General features: G+C 43.8%; 3 protein-coding genes across 5 annotated transcripts; 2 read left to right on the plus strand and 1 right to left on the minus strand.

The window, feature by feature from the left end:
* Window positions 1-1,709: 1,709 nt before the first annotated feature.
* On the minus strand, window positions 1,710-9,413 carry BTF3L4 (basic transcription factor 3 like 4; the record flags this gene model as incomplete). Of its 3 annotated transcripts, none has more annotated exons than XM_079536488.1 (6): window positions 1,710-1,756; window positions 2,636-2,695; window positions 4,881-5,082; window positions 7,422-7,535; window positions 8,361-8,424; window positions 9,310-9,413. In XM_079536488.1, the coding sequence occupies 5 exons, from the start codon at window positions 8,412-8,414 to the stop codon at window positions 1,710-1,712; spliced, it is 477 nt and encodes a 158-aa protein (XP_079392614.1). The 3 variants fall into 3 exon arrangements, with proteins under 3 accessions (XP_079392614.1, XP_079392615.1, XP_079392613.1); XM_079536489.1 differs by having other exon boundaries at window positions 8,361-8,453; window positions 9,340-9,411; XM_079536487.1 differs by lacking the exons at window positions 2,636-2,695; window positions 9,310-9,413 and having other exon boundaries at window positions 8,361-8,414.
* A 300-nt stretch (window positions 9,414-9,713) lies between these two features.
* Window positions 9,714-18,024, plus strand: TXNDC12 (thioredoxin domain containing 12; the record flags this gene model as incomplete). The annotated part of the gene is made up of 7 exons (XM_079535536.1): window positions 9,714-9,801; window positions 11,372-11,432; window positions 15,917-15,969; window positions 16,656-16,729; window positions 17,264-17,333; window positions 17,431-17,514; window positions 17,945-18,024. The coding sequence occupies 7 exons, from the start codon at window positions 9,714-9,716 to the stop codon at window positions 18,022-18,024; spliced, it is 510 nt and encodes a 169-aa protein (XP_079391662.1).
* On the plus strand, window positions 12,342-13,058 carry KTI12 (KTI12 chromatin associated homolog; the record flags this gene model as incomplete). Its single annotated transcript, XM_079535425.1, has 1 exon — window positions 12,342-13,058. The coding sequence occupies one exon, from the start codon at window positions 12,342-12,344 to the stop codon at window positions 13,056-13,058; it is 717 nt and encodes a 238-aa protein (XP_079391551.1).
* Window positions 18,025-22,227: the final 4,203 nt, after the last annotated feature.

Here is a 22,227-nt window from a genome sequence, read left to right on the forward strand (position 1 = left end):
GAAATCCTAAAGCTCTAGCACAATCTTCCCTAATCCTGCATGCATCTTCCTCAGTAGCTGTCAGCAAGGGTGCATCACTGTAAAACAGTGGCTGCATCCACTCACTGCCCCTCAGCTACTGCTGGTGGGAACAGACAATGCACAAGAGGGAACACCTCCTCTTCCGTACTGCAGATTTATTTTGTAGCAAGATCCATGTAGTATATAAAATATAACAAAAAAAAATGAACAAGATCTATAAAATGAGTTCAGATGACAAGCCACTTCAGCTCTGCTTTCATGGTTTTGTCACGATGCCACCAGACTCATTGACTGTTTACTTTGTACTGTTACAGTTCTATAGCATATGAGTCTACATAAAAAAAGCTGATATGTTCCAATTAAGCTATAGTTAAGTGACAAAAGTAGAGGAGAAAAAATGGCTTTCTTAAGCCACAGCTGCCCCTGACACAGGTTACAATGATGTCTAACTATACTGCAATGCACATAACATCAAGAACCTTGAAAGAGCTTCTGAGAAATCAGGTTCACATTAAGCATTTTAAAGGAAGGTCATAAATACTGCACTGTACCAGCGGTACCTCCCAATGTCCTCTTTATGCCTGAGGAGCATTTGTGGGTTTTAGTAAGCTACTAAAATAGATGACACCAAACCTAGAGGTAGGTTATAGGCAAGGGTAAAATACAGGCAATAAAAAAAAAGTCCCTTTAGAGCTAGTCATTGCACAAACTGCCCAGCAGGAGGCAAGGCAAGATGTCAACAACTTCTTCCCACCTTGAACATTGCTCACATGGTGCATTTAATTTCTAGTGCCGTAAGAGTGACACCGGATCATCAGCTGCTAGTAAATGCAGTCATGCCAAGAGAACAGCCTGAAGGAATTCAAGCAAAAAATCTGTCACTGTGCAAAACTGGTGCACTGGACTGTTACCAACTAGACCTCTAAGTTTTCTAAGTGACCTGATGGTAGAAAACCAAAGGGTTTGTTGTCATTTTGACCTAATATACCCTACATGTTCACAGGGAGAACACATTGCTAAGTCTGTGTGAAAGGAGTTAAACATCAGCTTGTCTCAAAAAGTAAGGAAATAAGGAGAAAAAAAGATCACTTTGCTGAGACCAAGATTCCTCTTTTGGAAGATTACTGTACCAAACAAGCTGATAAAATATCTTGTCAAAGGTAACACGTGGGCATCAACATAAAGTTAATAACAAAGACTGCATACATTCAACATGGGTGAGAGATCTCTTAAACCCAAATTTTGAACGGTGTAATGCCTTCAGGTCACAAAACGTGGACAAAGCTTTTAACTCTACTCTCTGTGTCCTATTTGGTGATAATCAAAAGTAACCATGCTGAAGATTCATTTTATTTCTTCTTTTGAAAGAAAAGGGAAGTTGGTTAAATAGAAGTGTTCTCCAATTTGTTCTCCACTATATGTACACCCACACACATACACACGCACATGCACACACCCCTCAAACTGCACTGACATTTTTGTTTTGACCAAAAGAGTAGATCCTGGGAGTAAGTGCAAAATGCAAAATCAACTGACAGAAAATGCTGAACAAACAGTATCATAAAAATACAAAATATTTATATTACTGAACTATTAACAGATGATGTTCTCTGTTTCTTTAAAACTTTGGAACCACATAGCTGATTTCTTAAATCTAGTCCATGCCAGCTTCCAGAACTATTAATGATTTAGTTAGCTTCATTCTTTGATGCTTCATCAAAGTTTTCTACGAGATCTGAAAGAGATGAAGATATTTAATATAGTGATGCCCAGAAACAACAGCTTCAGTTTAATGAAAATGCATTTACCATATGAAATGTTAGGCAGTTCTTAACTAGATATTCATGTGCATAGTTTTCTTTTTTTTTTTTTTTTTTTTTTAAGTGGGATTTGAAATAGCTTTAAAAAAAACAGGATTTGTTTAATATATGCAAAGAAGCAAAGGAACACTCAGAGTGGAGCTTCCAACATGAAGACAGACTTTCAGAGGTGCTCTCCTAAACGCAGTTGAGTCTTGAGCCACCAGCTTAAATACCTCGAGTGCAACAATAAGTGACTGCTTAACCAGAAGGAGATAGCTTGGAAGAGGCCTGTGTATTTTATGCAAACTCAAACCCACGGCCAGACCTGAAAATCTGGGTCATTGATTTGTGTATTTTTTTGGCTAATACACTGATGCACGTAAAGTGGTAACTGATACAGTTAACAACCAACAACTTGGAATGAAAGTTTCTCAACAAGCTAAGACATTGGCAAGGTTAATTACTTCTACTGCAGAAATAAAGGTCCCACCCCAAAATGACTTAAAACAATGCTCTGAACACTACACCAAGTACATCTTTTTACAGATATTTTATTTTCCAGACCTAAAATCTTATTCAGATATTTTGCTCACCCATTCAGCCTCCCTGTATTTTAAACTAAGAATTCAGTAATTCCAGCAAGGCAAACTATTTTCAAAAGCTAGAATCCAGAATCATCACTGTTTCAATGCTGCCCAGCATATTAAGCCTCTCTTAGCAATTGAGAGGAACAATTACCTCAAGAGCCAGGTATTTAAATGTGTGAATTAAGTATCTGTACATTAAATGGACATATAAGTGGATGTGCTTACCTGGGACATCATCATCTTCTTCATCAATATCTTCAGATTTTGGTGCTTTACTGTCCAACACTATAAAAAGAAACCTGGTGCTGAGTTCTCATCATACAAGATTAGGGACAACCACACAACAAGACAATATTCTGATGAAAACAGGAGGCAATCCCCTCCATACCGCTCACCCCATTAGATACAGACATGCAGGCGATTGGGAGATCAAGAGTAATCAGTATGACCAAAAGATCCATTTGTGAACATTAACACAGCCATTTTCAAACACTTAGCAGTATTAATGCAGAGCTAACAAAAGATCAAATGACAAAAGTCAGCAGTGACTGTATCTTCTAAATGAAGCCACACGTTTTAACGCAATGATCATGTTAAACCCATCTGGGACCAGCTTACAGAATAAAAAAAATCCTTACAGCTGAAAGAGACCTTTAAAGGTCACCTAGTCCAACTCCCCTGCAACGAACAGGGACACCACAGCTAGATCAGGCCTGATACAGCCTTGCCCTCAAAGTCTCTAGAGACAGGGCATCAACCAAACCACTGGGTAACCTGTTACAGCGCCTCACCATCCTCACGGCAGAAGATATTTTTATTATACCCAACCTAAACCTACCCTCTATAAGCTTGAAACCATTTCCCCTTATTCTGTCATCACAGACCCTGCTAAACAGTCCGCCCCCTTCTTTCCTGTAGCTCCCCTTTAGATACTGACAGGCCATTATCAGGTCACCCTGCAGCTTTCTCTTCTCCAGGCTGCACAGTCCCAGCTCTCTCAGCCTGCCCTCATAGGAGAGGTGCTCCATTCTATGCATCATTTTTGTGGTCCTCCTCTAGATGTACTCTAACAGGTCTGTGTCTCTCCTGAACTGAGGATTCCACATCTGGATGCAGTCCTGCAGGTAAGGACACACCAGCACAGAGTAGAGGGGCAGGATCACCCCCCTCACCCTGCTGGCTGCATCTTTTGATGGCTGGTTTTCTGGGCTGCAAGGGCACACTGCTGGCTTGTGTCCACCTTCCCATCCCTTAGTATTCCTAGATCTTTTTCAGCAGGGCTGCACTCAATCCTTTCATACCCCGGCTTGTATCAGTAGCAAGGGTTGCCTCAACCCAGATGCAAGATCCTGCTTTTAGATTTGTTGAACCCCATGAGGTTCACCTGAACCCACTGCTCAGGCCTGTGTGGGTCCCTCTGGATGGCATCTCCTCCCCCTGGCAAGCTGACTGCACCCCACAGCTTGGTGTCATCAGCAAACTTGCTGAAGGCACCTAAACCCACCGACCCCATCAGTGCCACTGATGAAGACAGAAAAAGAATCAGTTCCAGCACTAAGCCCTGTGGGACAACACTGATTGCCCATCTCCACCCAGACATGCAGCTACTGACCACCACTCTCTGGACCCAATCCTGCAGCCACTTCTTCATCCACTGAACAGTGCGCCCATCAAATCTCTCTCTTCCCCACTTGGAGAGAAGGATGGTGTGGGGTAGCATGTCAAAAGCCATCCTGAAGTCCAGATAGGTGACATCAGTGGCTCTTCCCTCGTCCACTGATGCAGTGACACCATAAAAACATGACACCATGATATGACACCATCATATCATATGATTCAAGTGTGGAATAAGCATCTCCGCATCAAGGGTCCTATGTGAAACCTACTCTTCTGTAAGTCACGGACTTGGACCATGCTAGAAGTCATCTGAAATGCAAGAACTTGAAGTATTTCTTCTCATTGCTCCACCTAATTAAAAGCTGGCTTCCTGCCATAGTAAAGAACTACTGGTACTGAGGTCATAATAAAATATGATTATGATGATCCATCTTTTCTCAATCAATCAAAGGCATTTTCTTTAACCTAATAATACCATCCAATACAGTATGCAACAGAAACATTTCATAAAAGAAAACAGAATCAGTACTTTGACAAACAAAACCTGTTGAGATTTTCTAGGTAAGAACTTCTACTTGTTTTTTTTTAACTATTCTGTCACACACAGCTGTGCACATGGAGTTACTGCACACCTGACCGAGCAGATTTCTTTTTTAAGTCTTATTTTTAAGCCAAGGTCAGCCTATGTAGAATCTTGGGGAAAATAAATAGATGTTTCCTTCCATTGTATTTCCACAACAGAGGTTAATACAAGTAAACACATTTTTAAGTGACGTGCTATTAAATTTGGGTCAATATTTTAAGACCGCATTTTCTCTTTTGATCATCAGTGAAAGATTCCACTAAGACCTACCTTGTCTTGGGAATTGTTCAGCTAACTTCCTGAGGCTTGTTAAGCTGTCAGCACCAAGCTGGCTTAAGATGCCTGGAAGCATCTCTGTGATCGGTTTAGCCTCTGCATGACCAGTAATTGCAAAAGTGTTAGCAGAGAGGGATGCCTGAACCTTGGGGTTGTTGAAGTGAATAACTGTTCCATCATCTTTTATCATGTTCACCTGTTCAAATACATGAAGAGCAACATTGACCAAAGTGTTGTTGAAGAAAAGTGTGATAAATTATCATTTCAAAATTAGATTTAAATATTAAAACTAAAGAAACTACAAAAGCATAGGTAATAATTATAACCATGAGTACAGAGCCAAGAATTAGCATTACCTGAATCAGAAGGAAAAAAAGTTAGAAGGGATGGGGGAGGTGGCTCAGATATAGTGTATGAAAAGGCTGAATTAACAGGTATGGCTGCTTTAGAGAAATACAGATATCTCTACAGTAGAGTGATAATATACAAGGCTTATGTGTTATCATACAACCTAGGTATGTTTTTGATTAAGGTAAAATAAAGAGGCTATTAGCCTTGAAGGCATAAACTAGTTACTATCAGGTATGCCTCAGAAGGAAAACCAGCTCTGTGGTAACTCTTTACACACTAAAAGCAGTAACAGAAAAGCCTTGACACAGCAGTTGAAGACACTGCCATTCCCAGCTATTTGTGTCACCTCTCAGGAAAACATCACTGTTTCTGCAGCAGAACTGGCAAAAGCCTAAGACTCACAACCTGGCCTACTTGCTGAAAATGCCCAACACTGAGATTTTGCCCTCACTTATCTCTTACAGCACTGCAGATTTGTAAATTAGCTGCACTCAAACTGGCTTCTGTGCTCTCCCAGTAATTCTATGATGACCCTTTTGAGCCTAAGCACAACATACAATGACACTGCTCCCCTGCCTGGCATTCTGAATCACCAGGGATTAAGTTTACAGCCAGCACAGCTGCCTGCTTAGCTCCTGCTATTGAAGCTCATACTGATACCTTTTAGCAGGTTTTATTTTGCCTTTTTTTAAGTTAACAGAGATTGAAGTTTTTTTTTTTTTTTTTTTTTTTTTCTGGGCATGACTGAGCTATGGTTATGAGCAAAAAAGAATAGAGCTTACTTATACAAACAGATGCAATCTGTTAATAACACTTCTGAATTTTGAGTTTATTAGGTGAGGGTTTTTTTGTGAGGTTACAGAGAGAAAACAAATTTGCCAACTGAAGAATACATCTAAAACATGGAAGTTATCAATTTTCAAGGTTCAAAATATGATTTGATCAGAGCTTTTTCTTACTTGGAGAAAAGGTGCATCTCTTTCCTACGTAGCTAAGGGGAAGCGATGAATGCTTTAAGCCCAGTCATGCTCAGAAGTCTCTTCAAAACAAATCACAAAATTCTCTGCCTATGTTTGACTCCACATTACAATCCTCTTCAGCTTCTATGTATTTATGCCAATTTGAGTCTACCTGAGTAATACAGCAGTGTACTGTAATTAGGTACCAGGTTGTCAAGGTTAAAGAATTTCGAACAGTCTTCCTCCGTGTCAACACATTTTTAAGTCTTAACTGTGCCTGAATGAAGGTTTTATGCTCTGGGGGGGGACAAAAAGAACAAAGACTGTCTGCACAGCTTCTAACACAGCATACTCCAGTAACAGACAAATTTAAAAGTGTTTCTGCAGCAATGGTATGAAGGCTTTCAGGCAACCCAGGCTTCTACTGAATCTGCATTTGCCTTCAGAGTGCACAGAGACCTATGGGTCACCTTGTAACCCTGCTTTAATTAATCACAGATTAAATATTATGCTTTTTCAACCAAGCAGTGCTGTAATATGGAGCTCAGTATGAAGGAACACCTCCTCCCACATATAAGCATCCCAGTCTCTAAAGCATTTTGGAAAGAGTTTTGTACTCCACTTCTTATTTTATCCTGAAAAACTAATACACGCAAAAATGGTACGGAATACCTGAAGCCTTCCATTCCAACAGAAGCTGCTTCTGTAGAGTTTTGCCAGTACCGTAAGAAACACCAGCCTCCTGTCTCTACCAGAAACAATTCTGGTTTTACTTTCACAAAGTAAGAGCATCCAGTTTCGGTAACATGGACTTGTAAGTTCCTATTCCAGGGTTGTTGATTCCCTCCTTCATGTTCTGCAGCACATAAAAACTGCGTGTGCTTGTGCAATAAATACACACTCACTGCCCTACTGTTAAAATTTGGTCATTTCAGTTCAAGAGGTTAAGAATCAAGAGCTCTTTTGTTCTGCAATTAACACAAAAGGCACGTATGACAAGCAGCTCACTATCTCCTGTGCTTGCTTTCTGGACAGTACAACCTTTTCCCTTCTCTTTCTAGATATGTGCACATTAATGTAAATGAGACAAATTTAAATAAAATCAAGTAACTTCACCTGTACATAATCAGACATTTGAAGTCTGAAAAAGAAAATGAAAGTAAGAAAAACACCACCAAATCACCACAGTGAATTTAATTTCACACAGGATACAGTATCACTATACCTCCTCAATGCCAGCAATGTTATTTACTGCCAGTTTTTTGAGTGAACTCTGAAGTTTTTTGTCATCAGCTGTAGCTGTTCTGTGCACCACCTTCTTCTTTCTGCGAGCTGTTCCCTGAAAAAGAATCAAGAGAACAGCCTCTTTCAATTCACTTTCAATTTAGTCACTTCACATTCAGCAACATCTCTTTTTTGAGCTGTAGTAATGCTCTGTAGCAGAAAATACTTCTCAACTTCCTTTACTTACAGTTTTAGCTGCCAGTCCCAATCTTTAGATTTTTCTCAAGTGTAAAAGATAGAACAAGCACAGCAATAGTATTTCTTTTTCCCCAAAGCTGAATTATAAAAATATTAACGTATAAGCAGCATATAAAAATGCTGTCTGAAAACTTCATTTCAGACAAGATGAATCAAATCTAAAAATCCACGCTTTTCTAAGTAAGCAGTTCACATTTTTAAACTGCCCCAAAGACAGCAATTCTACAATTCTCATTTGCAAGCTCCCCCAGACCCCTGTCTACTGTTGGGAAATGAATACTCACATGGAATTGTCCATATGCTTTGTCATATTACATACTGGCTGGCACAGATAAAAGAAGGAGCTCAGTGCACAGTCAGATAAACCCTGGAGCTGATACTAGAGAAAAAACTTCCCAACATGCAGAAGAGAAAGAGCTCAAACAAGCAACAGGTAAGCTTCAGCTGAGCATTCACCGGTCACAACCGGTCGCTGATTTAGAATGAGCCTGGAACTGGAACTACTCATTCAGTAGCTGTGAAGTGAAATAAAGCTGCTTTTCAGGTAGTAGTAAGATGCAGACCACTTCAGGGCCACATTGCATGAAGAAATCCTTTTTTCAGGCCTTTAACTGCCCTCTCATGAGAAGGCTCTGAGCCCACAGATGCAATCACAGAAGTACAGCTCTCGTAGCTTTCTTACCTTTCCTCCTATTCGGACCTGAGCTTGAAGCTTGGCTAGTTTTTCTTGATTCATAGTGTTGTGTCTAAAGAATGAGGTACAAATAAAAGTTAACTACCAAAATATTAAGAAAAAAAAAATCACTGAAATAACACAAGCAAACACACAAACAAGAACACACCGTGTAAATAACACAAAGCAGCTCCGCGGAAGAAGCATCTGCACCACGATGACGCAAACCAACGCTCTGTTTGATGTTGCCTCAGTTGTAAATCTCCAAGTCTAAGTCTGTCAGCTCACCGCCGGACCCACCTCGCTACTGACTCACAGCACAACCGGTACGGACCGCCCAAGGAACGCGGTTTTGTGCTGAGCAGAGCCCAAGGGAGGCTCACCCTGAGCCCCCGATGCACTGCTCCCAAACAACAAACCTACCACAGACCCCTGCAGCTAACGAGCTGCTCCAAAACGAAGAGGTTCACACAGCACCACATTACCGGCTCGGACCTCCGGCAGCCATCGCTCCAACCCAAAGGCTAACAAGTTCATCCGGGCTCTGCCGTGGGCCAAGCGCGACCTTTAAAGGCCAGAAGACACGAAGGCTCGGTATGAGCTGAAAAACGCCTCTGCCGCAGGAGATCAGCCCCGAGAGGCCGCAGAGACGGAAGGACGAAGGCAGGCGCGCCGCGCCGGAGCGACAGAGGGCCGGAGGGCTCCAGCACGGCGCTGCGGGCGGGAAGGACAAAGGCTGCACATCTGAGCGGCAGCGGGACGGCGAGGCCCCGCGGACACGGGACGCTGCGGCTCCGAGCCCGGGGCACGGCCTCACCGCCGTTCTCTGCGCCTCAAACAGGGCCCGGCTCACGGGAGCGAGACGGAGCCCGGCGCCGCACAGCCGGCACAGCCGGCACAGCCGGCCCGCCCGACCCCTCGCGGCCGTGCGCGGGCGGCGGGCGCGAGGCGTTCTCACCTGAATTCGGCGGCCCCTCCGCAGCCCAACACGCGGTGAGAACAAGATGGCGGCCGAGGAAGGAAAGAGCGCCGCACAGAGAAAGGAAGCTTCGCGCCACGTGACGGCACTCAGCCGCCCGCCCCCAGCCACGGATTGGCGGCGGCGCCGACAGTATTTGCATAGCGGCGGGGGCGGGAGCGGCGCGCGCCCGGGCCGCGGTGCATGCTGGGAGTTGTAGTCCGCTCCGCGGTTGACATGGCGGCCCCCGGAGGGCCTGGCGGCACCGCCCACATCCGCCTTGCGTCACTTCTTGGGCTTTTAAAAAAAAAAAAAAAAAAAAAAAAAAGGGAAAGGGAAAGGGAAAAAGATCCCTGGGGCTGCTGCGATCTCCTCTCCGAGCTCCAGGGCCCGTCGCTGACACCATGAAGGCTCATCCCGCCGCAGCCTCCGTCCTCTGCCTGTGCCTGCTGATCGCCGCCGCCGCCGCCGCCGCCGAGGGGCTCGGAAAGGGTCAGCAAACGTTTCCTTCGGGCTTTGCTCTCAGCTTCTGGCGTTGCCGTGAGGGCTCGCGGGGTCACTCGGCGGGTTGGGGCTCTTGGGGCCGGGCCGGAGCCGCCCTGAGCCGCAGCCCCACGCGGCTGGGGAAGATTTGGCCCCTCGGAAGCAGCCCCGCCGCCGACTCCTGGTCACCCTGCACGGTTTTCCTCTGCCCGGCCTGCCCTCCTCATGGGCTTGTCGTGGGCAGCGGCTCGGATCCCTTCGGGCTTCACCCGGGGTGGTCGCGCTCTGGGCGGGTTGCCCTGAAGGCGGATGTTCGTTGCAGGGCTGCACGGAGTGCCTTCAGCCTACCCGGCAAGGCTCTTCGAGCAGGGGATTGTCCCTGTTCCATCATGATGGCCTTTGAATGAAATACCCGACGTGCCTGTATTCTGAGTAAATGTGACCTGTTAGCCTTATGGCTTCCAGCTCCCCTCAGCCCATGCAAGCTTGGACGTCAATGCCTTGCTGGTAGCTGGACTAAATATTTGATGTGTTGTGTCATATGTGTTCACAGTAGTTTGTACTGGGAGATAAGCACAGGTCATAAAAGTACTGTGCCAGCAGCTGCAGTTTGCCAGATGCTGAAGGAAGGTACCACAGGGCTTTGCTCCACTCTCCGCTGTTTCTTTGCTACAGGTGTTTACTGGAGGTACTGCCTGCCATGGTGTCAGCACTGGGCAGCTTGTGGCTCCTAATCCTGTGCTGCAGCTCCCCAGATTGTCCCCTTGGTGAGGATACGGCCCGTGCCATGTCTCTAAGTTATCCCAGCCCTCAGCTATGGGAAGGGGAAAGCCATGGCTGAGATTTGCCTTTCAGCACAGCCCATGTCACTGCAGCAACAGGACCTCTGAGGAGTTCTTCAGAGAAGGCTCCCTTATCTCAGATCTCCTCCATCTCAGCACTTCATGTGATGGTGGTGACCAAAAAATGGCAGTCTCTGTTTTCCTGTTCTTAGCATATTAGCTGACAGAACAAGACTTGGTGCCTGCTTATTGGATATGTATTTCCCATGTTGTTCGGTCACTGCAAAACTCAGAAACCTGCATAGCAGTGTTCTTTCTTAGTCTTTGATGTCAGTTATCAGCAGTGGTAATATTTAGCATAATAGTTTTAAAGCATTTAATAATCACTTATTGGTCTAGGTGTATTTGATGTTTGCTCCCATTCACTAGGATTTAGGAAGCCAGATGGTGACATGTTTAATTTGTCATCAATCAGTTAATAAATGTTCATAGGTTGAGAAACAATAGGGAATAATTAGAAGGCATTTCAGTTTTAAGCTTTGCTTGGGGAATTTTTTTTGTCCTTTGCATAACTGTGAATATTCATGAGTGTGTGATTTGTTTTTGTTAATTAATTTCAGTGGGATTCCTCAATAAAACTGTGTAGGTTGTAAGTATTCACAGAAGTCTTTCGAGGACTGCAATTATAATTTCCTTTTTAAAAAAGAATATGTTATGAGCTGAAAATATTCCAGAGGGTTGTTTTCTTCTGATGATATGTTAACTATGCAGCATTTCTAAAACCTCCTTTCTGGCAGGTTTTGGAGATCACATTCACTGGAGAACACTAGAAGATGGGAAGAAAGAGGCAGCAGCCAGGTATGTTACTTGCTTATGAATACAGAAAAGAGGCTTTAAAAGTTCACCCAGATTCTGTACCAATGCTAACCAATCCTAAATTTAACCACAGAAAATACAAATTATTAACAAAGGTATAGGAGACTGCTTAGATCCCTGCAGCTTATTAGAGAAATAAATAGTTTTTTCTTAATGTTGCTGAGGAATCACCCGTGTTTAATCACTTCAGTTCAATGATTGAGGTTCTGTCACGTTTCCAAAGAAGAAACCCACAAACTGAGGCTTAAAGGCTACTCAGTCCCCTTGAACTCATCAGTGCTCACTGCATCTGTCAGCATGGATGTGCTCGTATGGATGCGAGACCTCGATGTGAGATACTTTGTTACTAAGGAACAAACTGATAAGTCATTAAAGTAGAACCTTTTATTGGTTGAAACTCTAATACTGTCTCTGTGAAAAGATTTAAAGAAAGTCATTTTTACATTTCTCTCAGAATCTTCTTGTGTCAGAACATGAGAAATGAAGCTGTCTGTGTATCAATTCTTGTGTTTGTAACTGTGCACTGATTGACGGGAGACCTCTGGCTGCCCAAGGTGCTGTCACGTGAATGCAGGGCACTGCTCAGTCTGATGAGCACTTGTAAGCGGATATTTATTTGTAAGCGGCACGTATTCCATATGTCTGTACGAAAACAGTCGCAGTTTTCGCAGGAATAGTTCTGCCTCTGCTTTGCGGTGAAGCCGAGTTAGCAATAGGCACGGAGGAAGCAGGCGTTACGCAGGATGAGAGGTTCTGCGCAGAAGCCCCGGGAGGGCGGGCTGCGGCGCAGGCCCGGGGCGCTCCGCGTCGCCATAGCGACGGTCCGCCCGAGCGGAAGCGGTGGCGGCCACTTCCGGGTCAGCATGGCGGCACCGGGGCGCTGAGCGCGCGATGCCGCTGGTGGTGCTGTGCGGGCCGCCGGGCAGCGGCAAGAGCCGGCGTGCGGCCGAGCTGCGGGACGCGCTGGGCGGAGCTGAGCGGCGGGCGCACGTCGTGGCCGAGGGGGAGGGCGGCCGGGCGGCTCTGCGGGCCGAGGTGGAGCGGCTGCTGAGCCGACGCGACGTGGTGATCGTGGACGCGAGCAACGAGCTGCGGAGCATCCGCTACGAGCTGTACTGCGCGGCGCGGCAGGCGGGCACGGCGCGCTGCCTGCTGCACTGCGTCGGCGGCGGCCCCGCCGAGCCGCCCTTCGAGGCCCCGGACCCGCGCAACCGCTGGGACCGGCCGCTGTTCGCCGTGCACGGCGAGGAGCCGCTGCCGCTGGCCGACATCCGCGCGGCTCTATTCGAGAGCGCCCCGCCGCCGCCGCACCGCGCCACGCGCAGCCAGCCCCTGCAGTCCGGAGACTTCCTGCACCTCCTCGACCGCGCCACGCAGGACGTGGTGGCCGCTCTCGTGGCCGCCCAGAGGAGCGGGGCGCAGCCTGGAGAGCTGGTGCGCGTCCCCGGCGTGGAGGAGGGGCTGGTGCTGCCGCGGCCCGTCAGCCTGGCCGAGCTGAGCCGGCTCCGCAGGCAGTTCATCAGCTACACTAAGATGCAGCCCAGCGATGAGAACTTGGCACAGCTGGCCAGCATGTTCCTGCAGTACCTGAGCCGCAGCATCCAGTGAGGCGCGGCTCCTTCCGTCCCGAAGTGCTTGCAGCTGTAGGAACGTGCCCTCCTGCCGTGCACCTCAACACTATGTGACGTGTGTGTCACATAGCACAGCCCATGACAGTGCTGAGAAAGTCAGCACCATGGTGCTGGAGCAGCTGTACTCCTAAGAGGATCTGTAGGATCTTCCTGTCCTCTCTACTGCACTCTCCCCGTGTCTTGTTTGCTTGTTGCATCCCCACACAGCTGAAGTCTCCTGTGGAGACCTGCACCTCAATACTAATGTAGCGACTGAGCATAAATGCTTCAAAGCGGTGAACATAAGGAGAACTCCTGCCCTCCTCATTGCCATGTCTGTCTCTTGAATAAGAAGCCTGCTGTTCCAAGGCTGCCTCCGTATGTATCAAACTGCAGAGGGGGACTTCAGTTCCTGGACTGGAAGAGGCTGTATTTTTGGGACATAACTGTTTTTCAAAATCCTATTGAACCCAACAGATAGATCTGCAAACTCTGCACAAAAGCAGGGTGCTGGCTTAGGAAACTTAAATCTCTCATTTCAAGTTTAACAATAAAACATGTGCCTTAGATGGAACAGTCTTAATCTTAAACTGTTTTATTGAAACAACTTGCTGTGGCTTTTTTTTTGCAAGGTCATCATTAAAAGCTTTTAAAAACACTAATTGTTTATGAGTGCTCTTGAGCTTGTTTTGAGAGGATGCGGTGTGATGGCAGTGTGCTCTGGCCAGTCCTCAAAGTCTGCACTGGTTGTGACTGCGTAATTATTTTTTGTATTTAGCTTCAGCTGATTTCAGTCTTTACTGTGCCACATGTCTGGCCTGTCCATATGTTTCACATTCTGGTGGATGCTTCATCCCTCATGCAAATAAGTGTCAGAGTCTGCTTTCATTTTTTTGTGTGGTGCTATCTGGGAGGAGATGGTAAGTGGGGCAAGAAGAGTTGCTTCAGTGATTTGTCCATGTATCTGATGTACTGGTTGCTAAGTGGACATTGCCATTTCAGAATGTGAAAATGACTACAGAAATATTTTTATGTAAATAGCATTACTTTTCCAGTTAAAAAGAATAAAACCGAGGAAGCACGTGCAGTATCTCTAAAGCTTGTGTGATTTCATCCTGGCTAAGAGTTTATATTGTAAGACTGAGCACTTGCATTTAAAATCTGCATAGGAAATCAATCGATAGTGCAGTGCAATACCAATTGCAGCTACTTCTGACCTCTTCTGACATGAAGATCCTTGATGATAAGATAAACAGTGTCTGTTTTCCAGATTTAATTCAGCATTTAATTCCCAGAAATGGGGGGGGGGGAGAGGGGAAGAAAAAAAAGAAAAAAGTATTGTTAGGGCGGGGACACGGATGTGAAAAGAGCTTTGCTAGGGAAATGTGTATTCTTGCTGCTTGCTGCAAACAAAGTCCTGTGTAAAGATGACAGCATATCATTCAGTTACAAATGGCAGACTTGTGTTGCACTACTGTAAATGTTTATTGCTTCCTCTCTGCCCTTTCCTGGTTCTGAAGGCTGAAACTTAATGTTGGTAGGGATTTCCTTCCTTACCAATCTTCAGCTAAAAGAAGAACCTGATTTTAGGTTATTCTTAATGCTCTGGAAGCTACAGCACTAGCTTCCCTTGGATATTCTTCTATAGCTTAAGGGATTTCATGATAAGAGAAACCATTTCCTTGTTCTTAGTCTTTTTGAACTTACTGTACTAGTTAGCTTTTGCCAGTGTGAAGAGAAGTGTTGTACTACTAGATGTGCTCAACAGCAATAAAAATCACCTATAGGTATGTCACTTTTTTCTTGTTAAGGTGAAAGGTATAATAGTCAAGATATTGAGAGCTGTAAAGATGGATTAATTGAATCACAAGCACTTACAGCAGTAAATATGAGAAATTCTTTGTGTTTTAAGTCTCTGTCTAATCACATGAAGTAACCTGAGTACATTACCAAGGAGCTCAGAGAATTCAAACTTGTTAAGCTTGACTAGAAGGTGAAATGCTAAGAGGCTTTTCGGAACAAGGTTAAATAAAACATACATTAGGTGATGAAATCAACATCCAGGTAGTAAAGGTAGTGACTGTCAAATGAATTATTTGGGAAGAGGAATGAATAACATTCCCATGGTGTACCTGAAACACTCAGTGCTCTGAATTGTCCTTCACAAATGACCTTTCTGTGTTCACTGAAGTTAGCTTCCTACCTTTTGTCATTTTACATTGCACTTAATTTAGGCTTCAGTTCCACACAGACTCCTTCCTTCTCGGTTCTCAAACTTGTCACAGGTTTATTTCAGCTTACTAAGATAAAGGCCATTAGCCTGGAAGCTGAAGGGCTTGCCAGTTTACTGTGTGTGATTATTGCTCAAAGGAGGATCTTGATCATGGAGGCAGTAGCAGGAAGTGTCTGAAACATGCAGACAGTAGTGGGGAGAGGGGCTGATGGATGACTGTCATGCAGTGGATTATGTTGAGCAGCTGTGTAAAACACTCCTGAGATCTCTCACGTAGCTGGAGTGGCTAACCACTGCTAATTCCTTACGAAACACATGACCAGTTGTGCTTCTATGCAAATCTGAACAAATGAGAGCAACCCTTCCAAAGGGAAAATCTCCTCTCTACTGGAGTGGTTGGTGATTGACATTTCTAATGAACTGTTCTAATGCATTGTTAAGATTGGAAAGTTTTTGCAAGACAGCAAAACCTTAGAATACAGTAGAATCTCTCTGCATTTTCTATTATATTAAGCCTTTGTAGTGCCCTTGACTCTCAAAATGTACAAACAATAGAACTTATAGTTGAGAGGCTTCATGTAAGCTATCTGACATGTTTTCCTTTCTTTCCCCTTATTTTGCAGTGGTTTGCCTCTTATGATTATCATCCACAAATCTTGGTGTGGAGCTTGCAAAGGTGAGTGAATTTAATTCTGGAGCTTGATGAAATTCCTGGTGAACTTTTGCATGCAAATTGTGTAACATGACAAGTGTAAACTTTGCATTCAAAATGTGCTTAGCTGCATTTATATTTTGTTCAGAGCAGTGTAGTATCTCACCACTTCAGCTAATAGTGCTGCCAAAAGCCAGCCTTTATTAATGCCAGTCAAGTAATAGCTGCATGTCTACAGTGGCTGCAGTTTTCCTGTACTTTGCTGGAAAAAAAAATGTAGAAAATGAATGAATTGAGAGTTAAGAGCAAATTGCCTTACTTTCAGCCACTGGTTCTCAGAATGCTGGGCTTTGTCTCTTTCAGTATTGCAAAGGAACATGCTGATCATTACGACTAGGCTTAAGATGAACAGGCTGGTTGAGAAATGGTGGTTTACAGCAAGCTTTTGTTTCTGTTCCATTAGTTCAAAAGTGATGACATATGGCTGATGGTTAAGCTTCACTGTGTGGCTGCTCAGCAGGGATCACTGCTCTGCTGTTCTGAGCCTGGCCTGAGCAACTTGATGCATACATTCCATTTCCCTATGCTCACTGAAAAGTACCAGCTCTCTAGAGGGAGGAATAGAGATTTTTCTGCCTACCTGAAAACCTGAAATATTTTCCATTGTCTTTCCATATCTTTCTCTCTTTATTTTTTTCTTTCTTAATTAGCTTTGAAGCCAAAGTTCGCTGAGTCTAAGGAGATCTCTGAACTTGCTCATAATTTTGTAATGGTCAACCTTGAGGTAGGCCACACTTTTGTTTGTACCTATATTACTGCTTAGTAATAAAGCATTTTGAATCCTGCTTAACTGGTTGAATCTGTTTCTTTTCTATATCCTAAGTCTTGCACTCCTGAGTGGAGATATGCAGGATTGATTGATAGAGCCAATTGTTTTGAAAATATTTTTCTTCACTGAAGTTACTTTAATTGCATTGATAAACCTGACTCTCCACTGCTGCCTCTTTAACAGTTTAATGTTGTTTGTCTGTTGCCACAGGGAGGGGATTTATATTCATTCTCTCATAATGTACCAGACGTTCCTGCACCAAAGCAGGGTGTTTAATGCACACTGATATTTCACAGATTTTACTTCTTTAGGGGAAATTACCTTATTTCATTTGAAAGTGGAAAGAGTGCAATACCTGTTGTCTGTTCAAGATGTAAATTGTTCAGGGTAACTGGAATCTGAAGGCTTGTTTCTTTAAAACAAGTGCTGTGTTTCATTACATTACATTACATGCTAACACATGGCCTCATTTCTGTCTTGCTTTTGTAGGATGATGAAGAGCCGAAGGATGAAGCCTTCAGTCCTGATGGAGGTTACATTCCCAGAATCCTTTTCATGGGTAAGACATCAGACATCTGCAGCTGTTGAACCCACGCACAGGACTGCATTCTTACTGTTACCACCCAAATTTCCTGTTTGATTTCTTTTTTTCAAAGATCCCAGTGGAAAAGTCCACCCAGAAATCATAAATGAGAAAGGAAACCCCAGCTACAAGTATTTCTATACCAATGCTGATCAAGGTATGTGAGAAATAACTTGAAGTACATTGTTAGTGAGATGGATCTGTAGGTGTGTCTTGAGTGAAGGACAGCACCTTCGTTTTTAAGTGGAGAAAAATTATACTTCACAGTGTAAGGGAGCTGTGAATTACAGCATGTGTGAGTGGCTCTTCGTGCTTTGAGGAACCATATTTAGAGTTATGATCCACTTTAAAACCTACAAAATGTTTGTAGAACCTAAGCATTCTCCTTTTGTCACATGGAAAATCATGCAACTCGCAAAGAGGTGGGAGAAGAGCACAGGGCTTTTTCGCTTTTGGTGTTTATTTTTTGCCTTAGGTTGCTTTGTAGATGTGCATTCTGTAAGTGTTGGTTTAAAATATCTTCATTAGTGTGGCACATTGACAGTTTTGTTTTGAGATTAATAGTTGCTTTCTCTCTGATCTTTCAGTTATCCAAGGGATGAAGGAGGCCCAGGAGAAGCTAACAGGTGATGCTTTCAAACAAAAACACCTGGGAGATGAACTATAATGGAAAACACTCAGTTATGGTTTTCCATCACTTCAGTACTCTCAAAGGAAACAGTTAAACAGACCAAGAATGTAGATGCACTGGAGGGACGTAATTCTCCTGTCAATAATGTTAAGTTAAACCCTGTTTGGAGTTCACACACATGCATCAGATACAGTGTTATCTCCTCCTCTGCCTGACAGTGTGTACTATAATGGTTATTTGCAACCAGGTAATGGCAAACACATCAATTAGTGTGTTTGAGCAACCACTAATGTTTGATATTAAAAGGGAGGTTTGTAGGACAAAACATTCATTTGAAGACAAACAGCATAATTGTAAGAATTGGAAGTAGCCAGCATTTTGACACTTAATCATGGGTGGATCTCTCATTTCTCACTCGTACTATGTGATCCCATTGTTTTTACTGGGGTTCCTATGAATGGGCATGTTCCTGGGCCACCTCCCAAACCATGAATTCTGCCACTAAGCCAAGTAGAGTAAAATTTCATCCATGTTCAAGTAGCATGTGAAGTCATGAGCTCTGCAAACATATTTTTATGTAGAATTCTGTGTGATTCATCTTTATTTGCCCCTGGGCAGAAATTGAACTTCTTTCTTGTGCACTCACCTTTTGATTGTTTCATCAAGTGAAGGTGGGTTATGTTGAAGCATTACGGGGAATTCCCTTTTATTCTTTGAATGTTTTCTGGTGAATGCCTTGCCATCACATTGTACTGTATTTTTGTACCAGGGTGGAGAATTAAAACTTTTTAAACATAAGCATGCTAAAAGTTGTTCTTTTGTTTTGTTTTGTTTTTTTTTTTTTGTGAGGAACATAGCTTTCTGTTCTTAAGGACTGGCAAATATATTTTTGTTTACATTGCAGTGGTTATTAGTGTTGAGTGTCACAGCTGAAGCTTTCTCCTTTGTGTAATTAAAAGACAACAGATGCTTTTCATGTAATAATAATTCAGCTATTCCTATAGTATATATGTTGTTGAAGTTAAGGTAATATCACAGAATCACAGAATGGCCTGGGTTAAAAAGGACCACCAACCCCCCTGCTATGTGCAGGGTTGCCAACCAGCAGACCAGGCTGCCCAGAGCCACATCCAGCCTGGCCTTGGATGCCTCCAAATCCACAGCCTCCTTGGGCAACCTGTTCCAGTGCATCACGCACCCTCTGTGTGAATAACCTCCTTCTAATATCTAACCTAAACCTCCCCTGTCTTAGTTGAAAACCATTCCCCCTTGTCATATCACCATCCACCCATGTAAACAGTTGTTAATATCCAACAACTGGTTTTCAACTGGAGTTGAAAAGAAAAATAGAAGGGAAGAAGTAATCTAGCTTGACTTTCTGGTATGAGTGCATTGCTGGATCTTGTTCAGCTTGTTCTTCATGTGGACCCTGATGTCCTCTGCGAAGCTGCTCTCCAACCTGTTGTACCCATGGGTTCTTTGTTCCCACGTGAAGAACTTTGCAATTCTCTGTTGAACTTCCTGATAACTCTCTGCCCATTTCTCTGCCCATTTTCTCTGTTGAGGTCCTTCTGAACAGCAGTACAAGTGTCTGGTTATCATCTGCCCTCCCCAGTTGTGTATCATCTGCTAGTTTGCCAAAGGTGTCCACACCTCAGTTACTCCACAATCGACTAATCTCTTTGAGCCTAGCAGTTCTGCCAGTTTTCAGTTCACTTCACTGTCCATTTACTTAGCCTGTACTAAATCCACATCTCTGAGAATGCTATGGGAGACAGCCAAAAGCCTTACTAAAGCCAGTATAAACCACACGTGCTGCTCTCCCCTCGTCCACAGAAACCCTTCATCTAAAAGGAAAAAAATCCTGTCTGAAAGGCACTTGCACTGACTTCCAACAACAAACAGAGAGTTTTCTACAGATAATATTTGAAAATCTACCTGAGGACATTTACTGGGGAAGACAGCTGGATACAGTAAACCCACTTGCCTACCGAGTCCATTTTTACTGTTAGTAGCGTTAGGAATTTCACCTTCCAGAACATTCTGCCTTAAAGGGATTTTAGTCAGTAAATCTCAATTGAGCGATAAAAGACAAGGACGTGGTGGAGATAAAGGGATTGTTGCACACTGCAATTACCCTGTTCAGCTACTAGAAGTTACTCCTCAGCTTTTATACTCTGCTTCTCTTGGAAATTATCTGATAAATAACCAACAAGTTGAACTCAGCAACTGTTCTCAAGTTATATCAGCCTTCAAAGTAAGTAATTATCCGTAAGTCCAGAAAAAGGATCTGTGTTCTGCAGATTAGTCTTTTTTCCCTAGCTGGGTCAGTTGACCTAATAAAAAATAGGTCCTGTCTTATTTCATGTGTAGCTTTTGATTAACACAGCTGTAGAAACTCATTGCTGCATTTTTGTTTCTGCTTGCCACCAGGGGGAGGACTCTGCTTGCTCATCTGAAGTACGATTCAACAAATCATAATTAAAAAAAACCACAACAACTGATTCAGAATAGCAGAGTACAACTTTGTGATTTTCTAGGCATACTTTCACAGCAGTTCTGCCCTTGTCTTATCTCTGCAGTGAAATCATAGCCTGCAATACTTACAAAGTTTGTCCCAAAGTCTTGCTTTGCAACACGTTCTGATGTCAGAAGCAGCACTGCCTCAAAGAAATGTTTAAAGTACTCTGTGGAGATCTCCCACTGATGAGAGATGTGCATCCTTTACCTTTAAGACCATTTTTATTCAAATCTCATCTCCTTCGCTTCTTCTCTGACGTGTTCCCTCTCCTGTAGCATTTTCTGCATGCCGTCCCTAGCTAATTCTGGCAGAGAAAATCATCAATAACCCTTTTTTCTTTGCTATTTAGCTTTCTCTTTAATCCTTCCTGCCTTTTGTATGCTCAGACACAGTGAGCTGGTACAGTTTCCCCATCCTCCTTTGTATTTGCTCTTTTCTAGACCTCAAACAAGGAGCTTGGCACTTGCTAGCTGACTTGGTGTTTATCTGGGGTCCTGACAGAATGTGACATGAGTGCTGCCATGTAACATGAGTGCTTGATGTGAGGGGCAGCTAGTTAAAAAAATATAAAAGCTGTTGACGTGTCTGGATTGAAGGCTAAACTTACTTTTGGTCTGTTACTTACACACAAATATTTTTCCCTTGCTACCTGCCAGTTTTATAGCTGGGTATTTTAGGTGCTAATTCCTAATGCAGATTCTTGACACCTTTCTGTTGTTTGATTTAGATCAAATGACAAATCCTGGTTGGCGTTTTCTGCCATGCAGAGGCATACATCTTGAGCTTTTCATCTGAGAGCTGTTGTATGTATGTTGTGTAAGTTTATGCTTCCTGCACGACAGTGTTTGTTGTAGTTCAGTAAAAAGTTAATTATACACTGCAGCATCTCAACAGTGTGCAGTAACCAGGGTCTCAGATTAGTTTGCCCTCATCAGCTTCATTTTGTGTTGTGTGCATATCTATTTGCATATAACTTGCAGTAAATCTCTGTATTTACATAACTTCTTCAGATACATCCCAGAAATCCCCTCAGATTCTCCATTTATGGGGATAGAAAAACCCTAAGACAATTCAAAATTCTTAGTATAGACCCAATGAAGTGCCAATCTCATGTAAACAAACATATTGTCAGCTCCCTTCTTCCCAGAAACAACCCACAGAGGAAAAAATGCAAAGTTAATTAAAGAGTGACTAGATTGCAGCTAGCCATCTGGCTGCCTGGAAACAGAGGTTGCTTTGCACACCTGGGACTGAACAGGCTTTAAGGAGGTGTCAGCCAGAGGCTCGGGAAGCCTTTCCGTAGCCATGTTTCACAGCAGGGAACAAAAGTGCAACAGGCAAAAGCACCAGCACTGCCAGCACTGTACATCATTCTGGCATGCTGAGTTTACCCAGTCAAATGCACTTTCATCCCCATGTCTGTCTGCCATCGTATTTGCCTTGTATCAAACTGCTAACAAGCTTCATTCAGTGTCCTCACATCCAGCTTGTGTATGAACAGCTCTGAAGAGATATTAAACCTGTATGAATGCAAGGTCCTGTATCCTTGAAGGAAGTGGAAGTTCCCACTGCCAATCCATGTGCATTTCAAGGAAAGGACAAGGATAATGTAAGAGGCTGCATTCAACCTCCAGAGAGCTGTGTAAGTTGTTTTAGGGGCTATCTGGGCAGGGGAGCTTGCAGCCTGCAGCAGGAACCAAGGACCCACCACAAATGTC

The sequence above is a fragment of the Tetrao urogallus genome, assembly GCF_951394365.1.
Source record: "Tetrao urogallus genome assembly, chromosome: 5".
NCBI lineage: Eukaryota > Metazoa > Chordata > Aves > Galliformes > Phasianidae > Tetrao > Tetrao urogallus.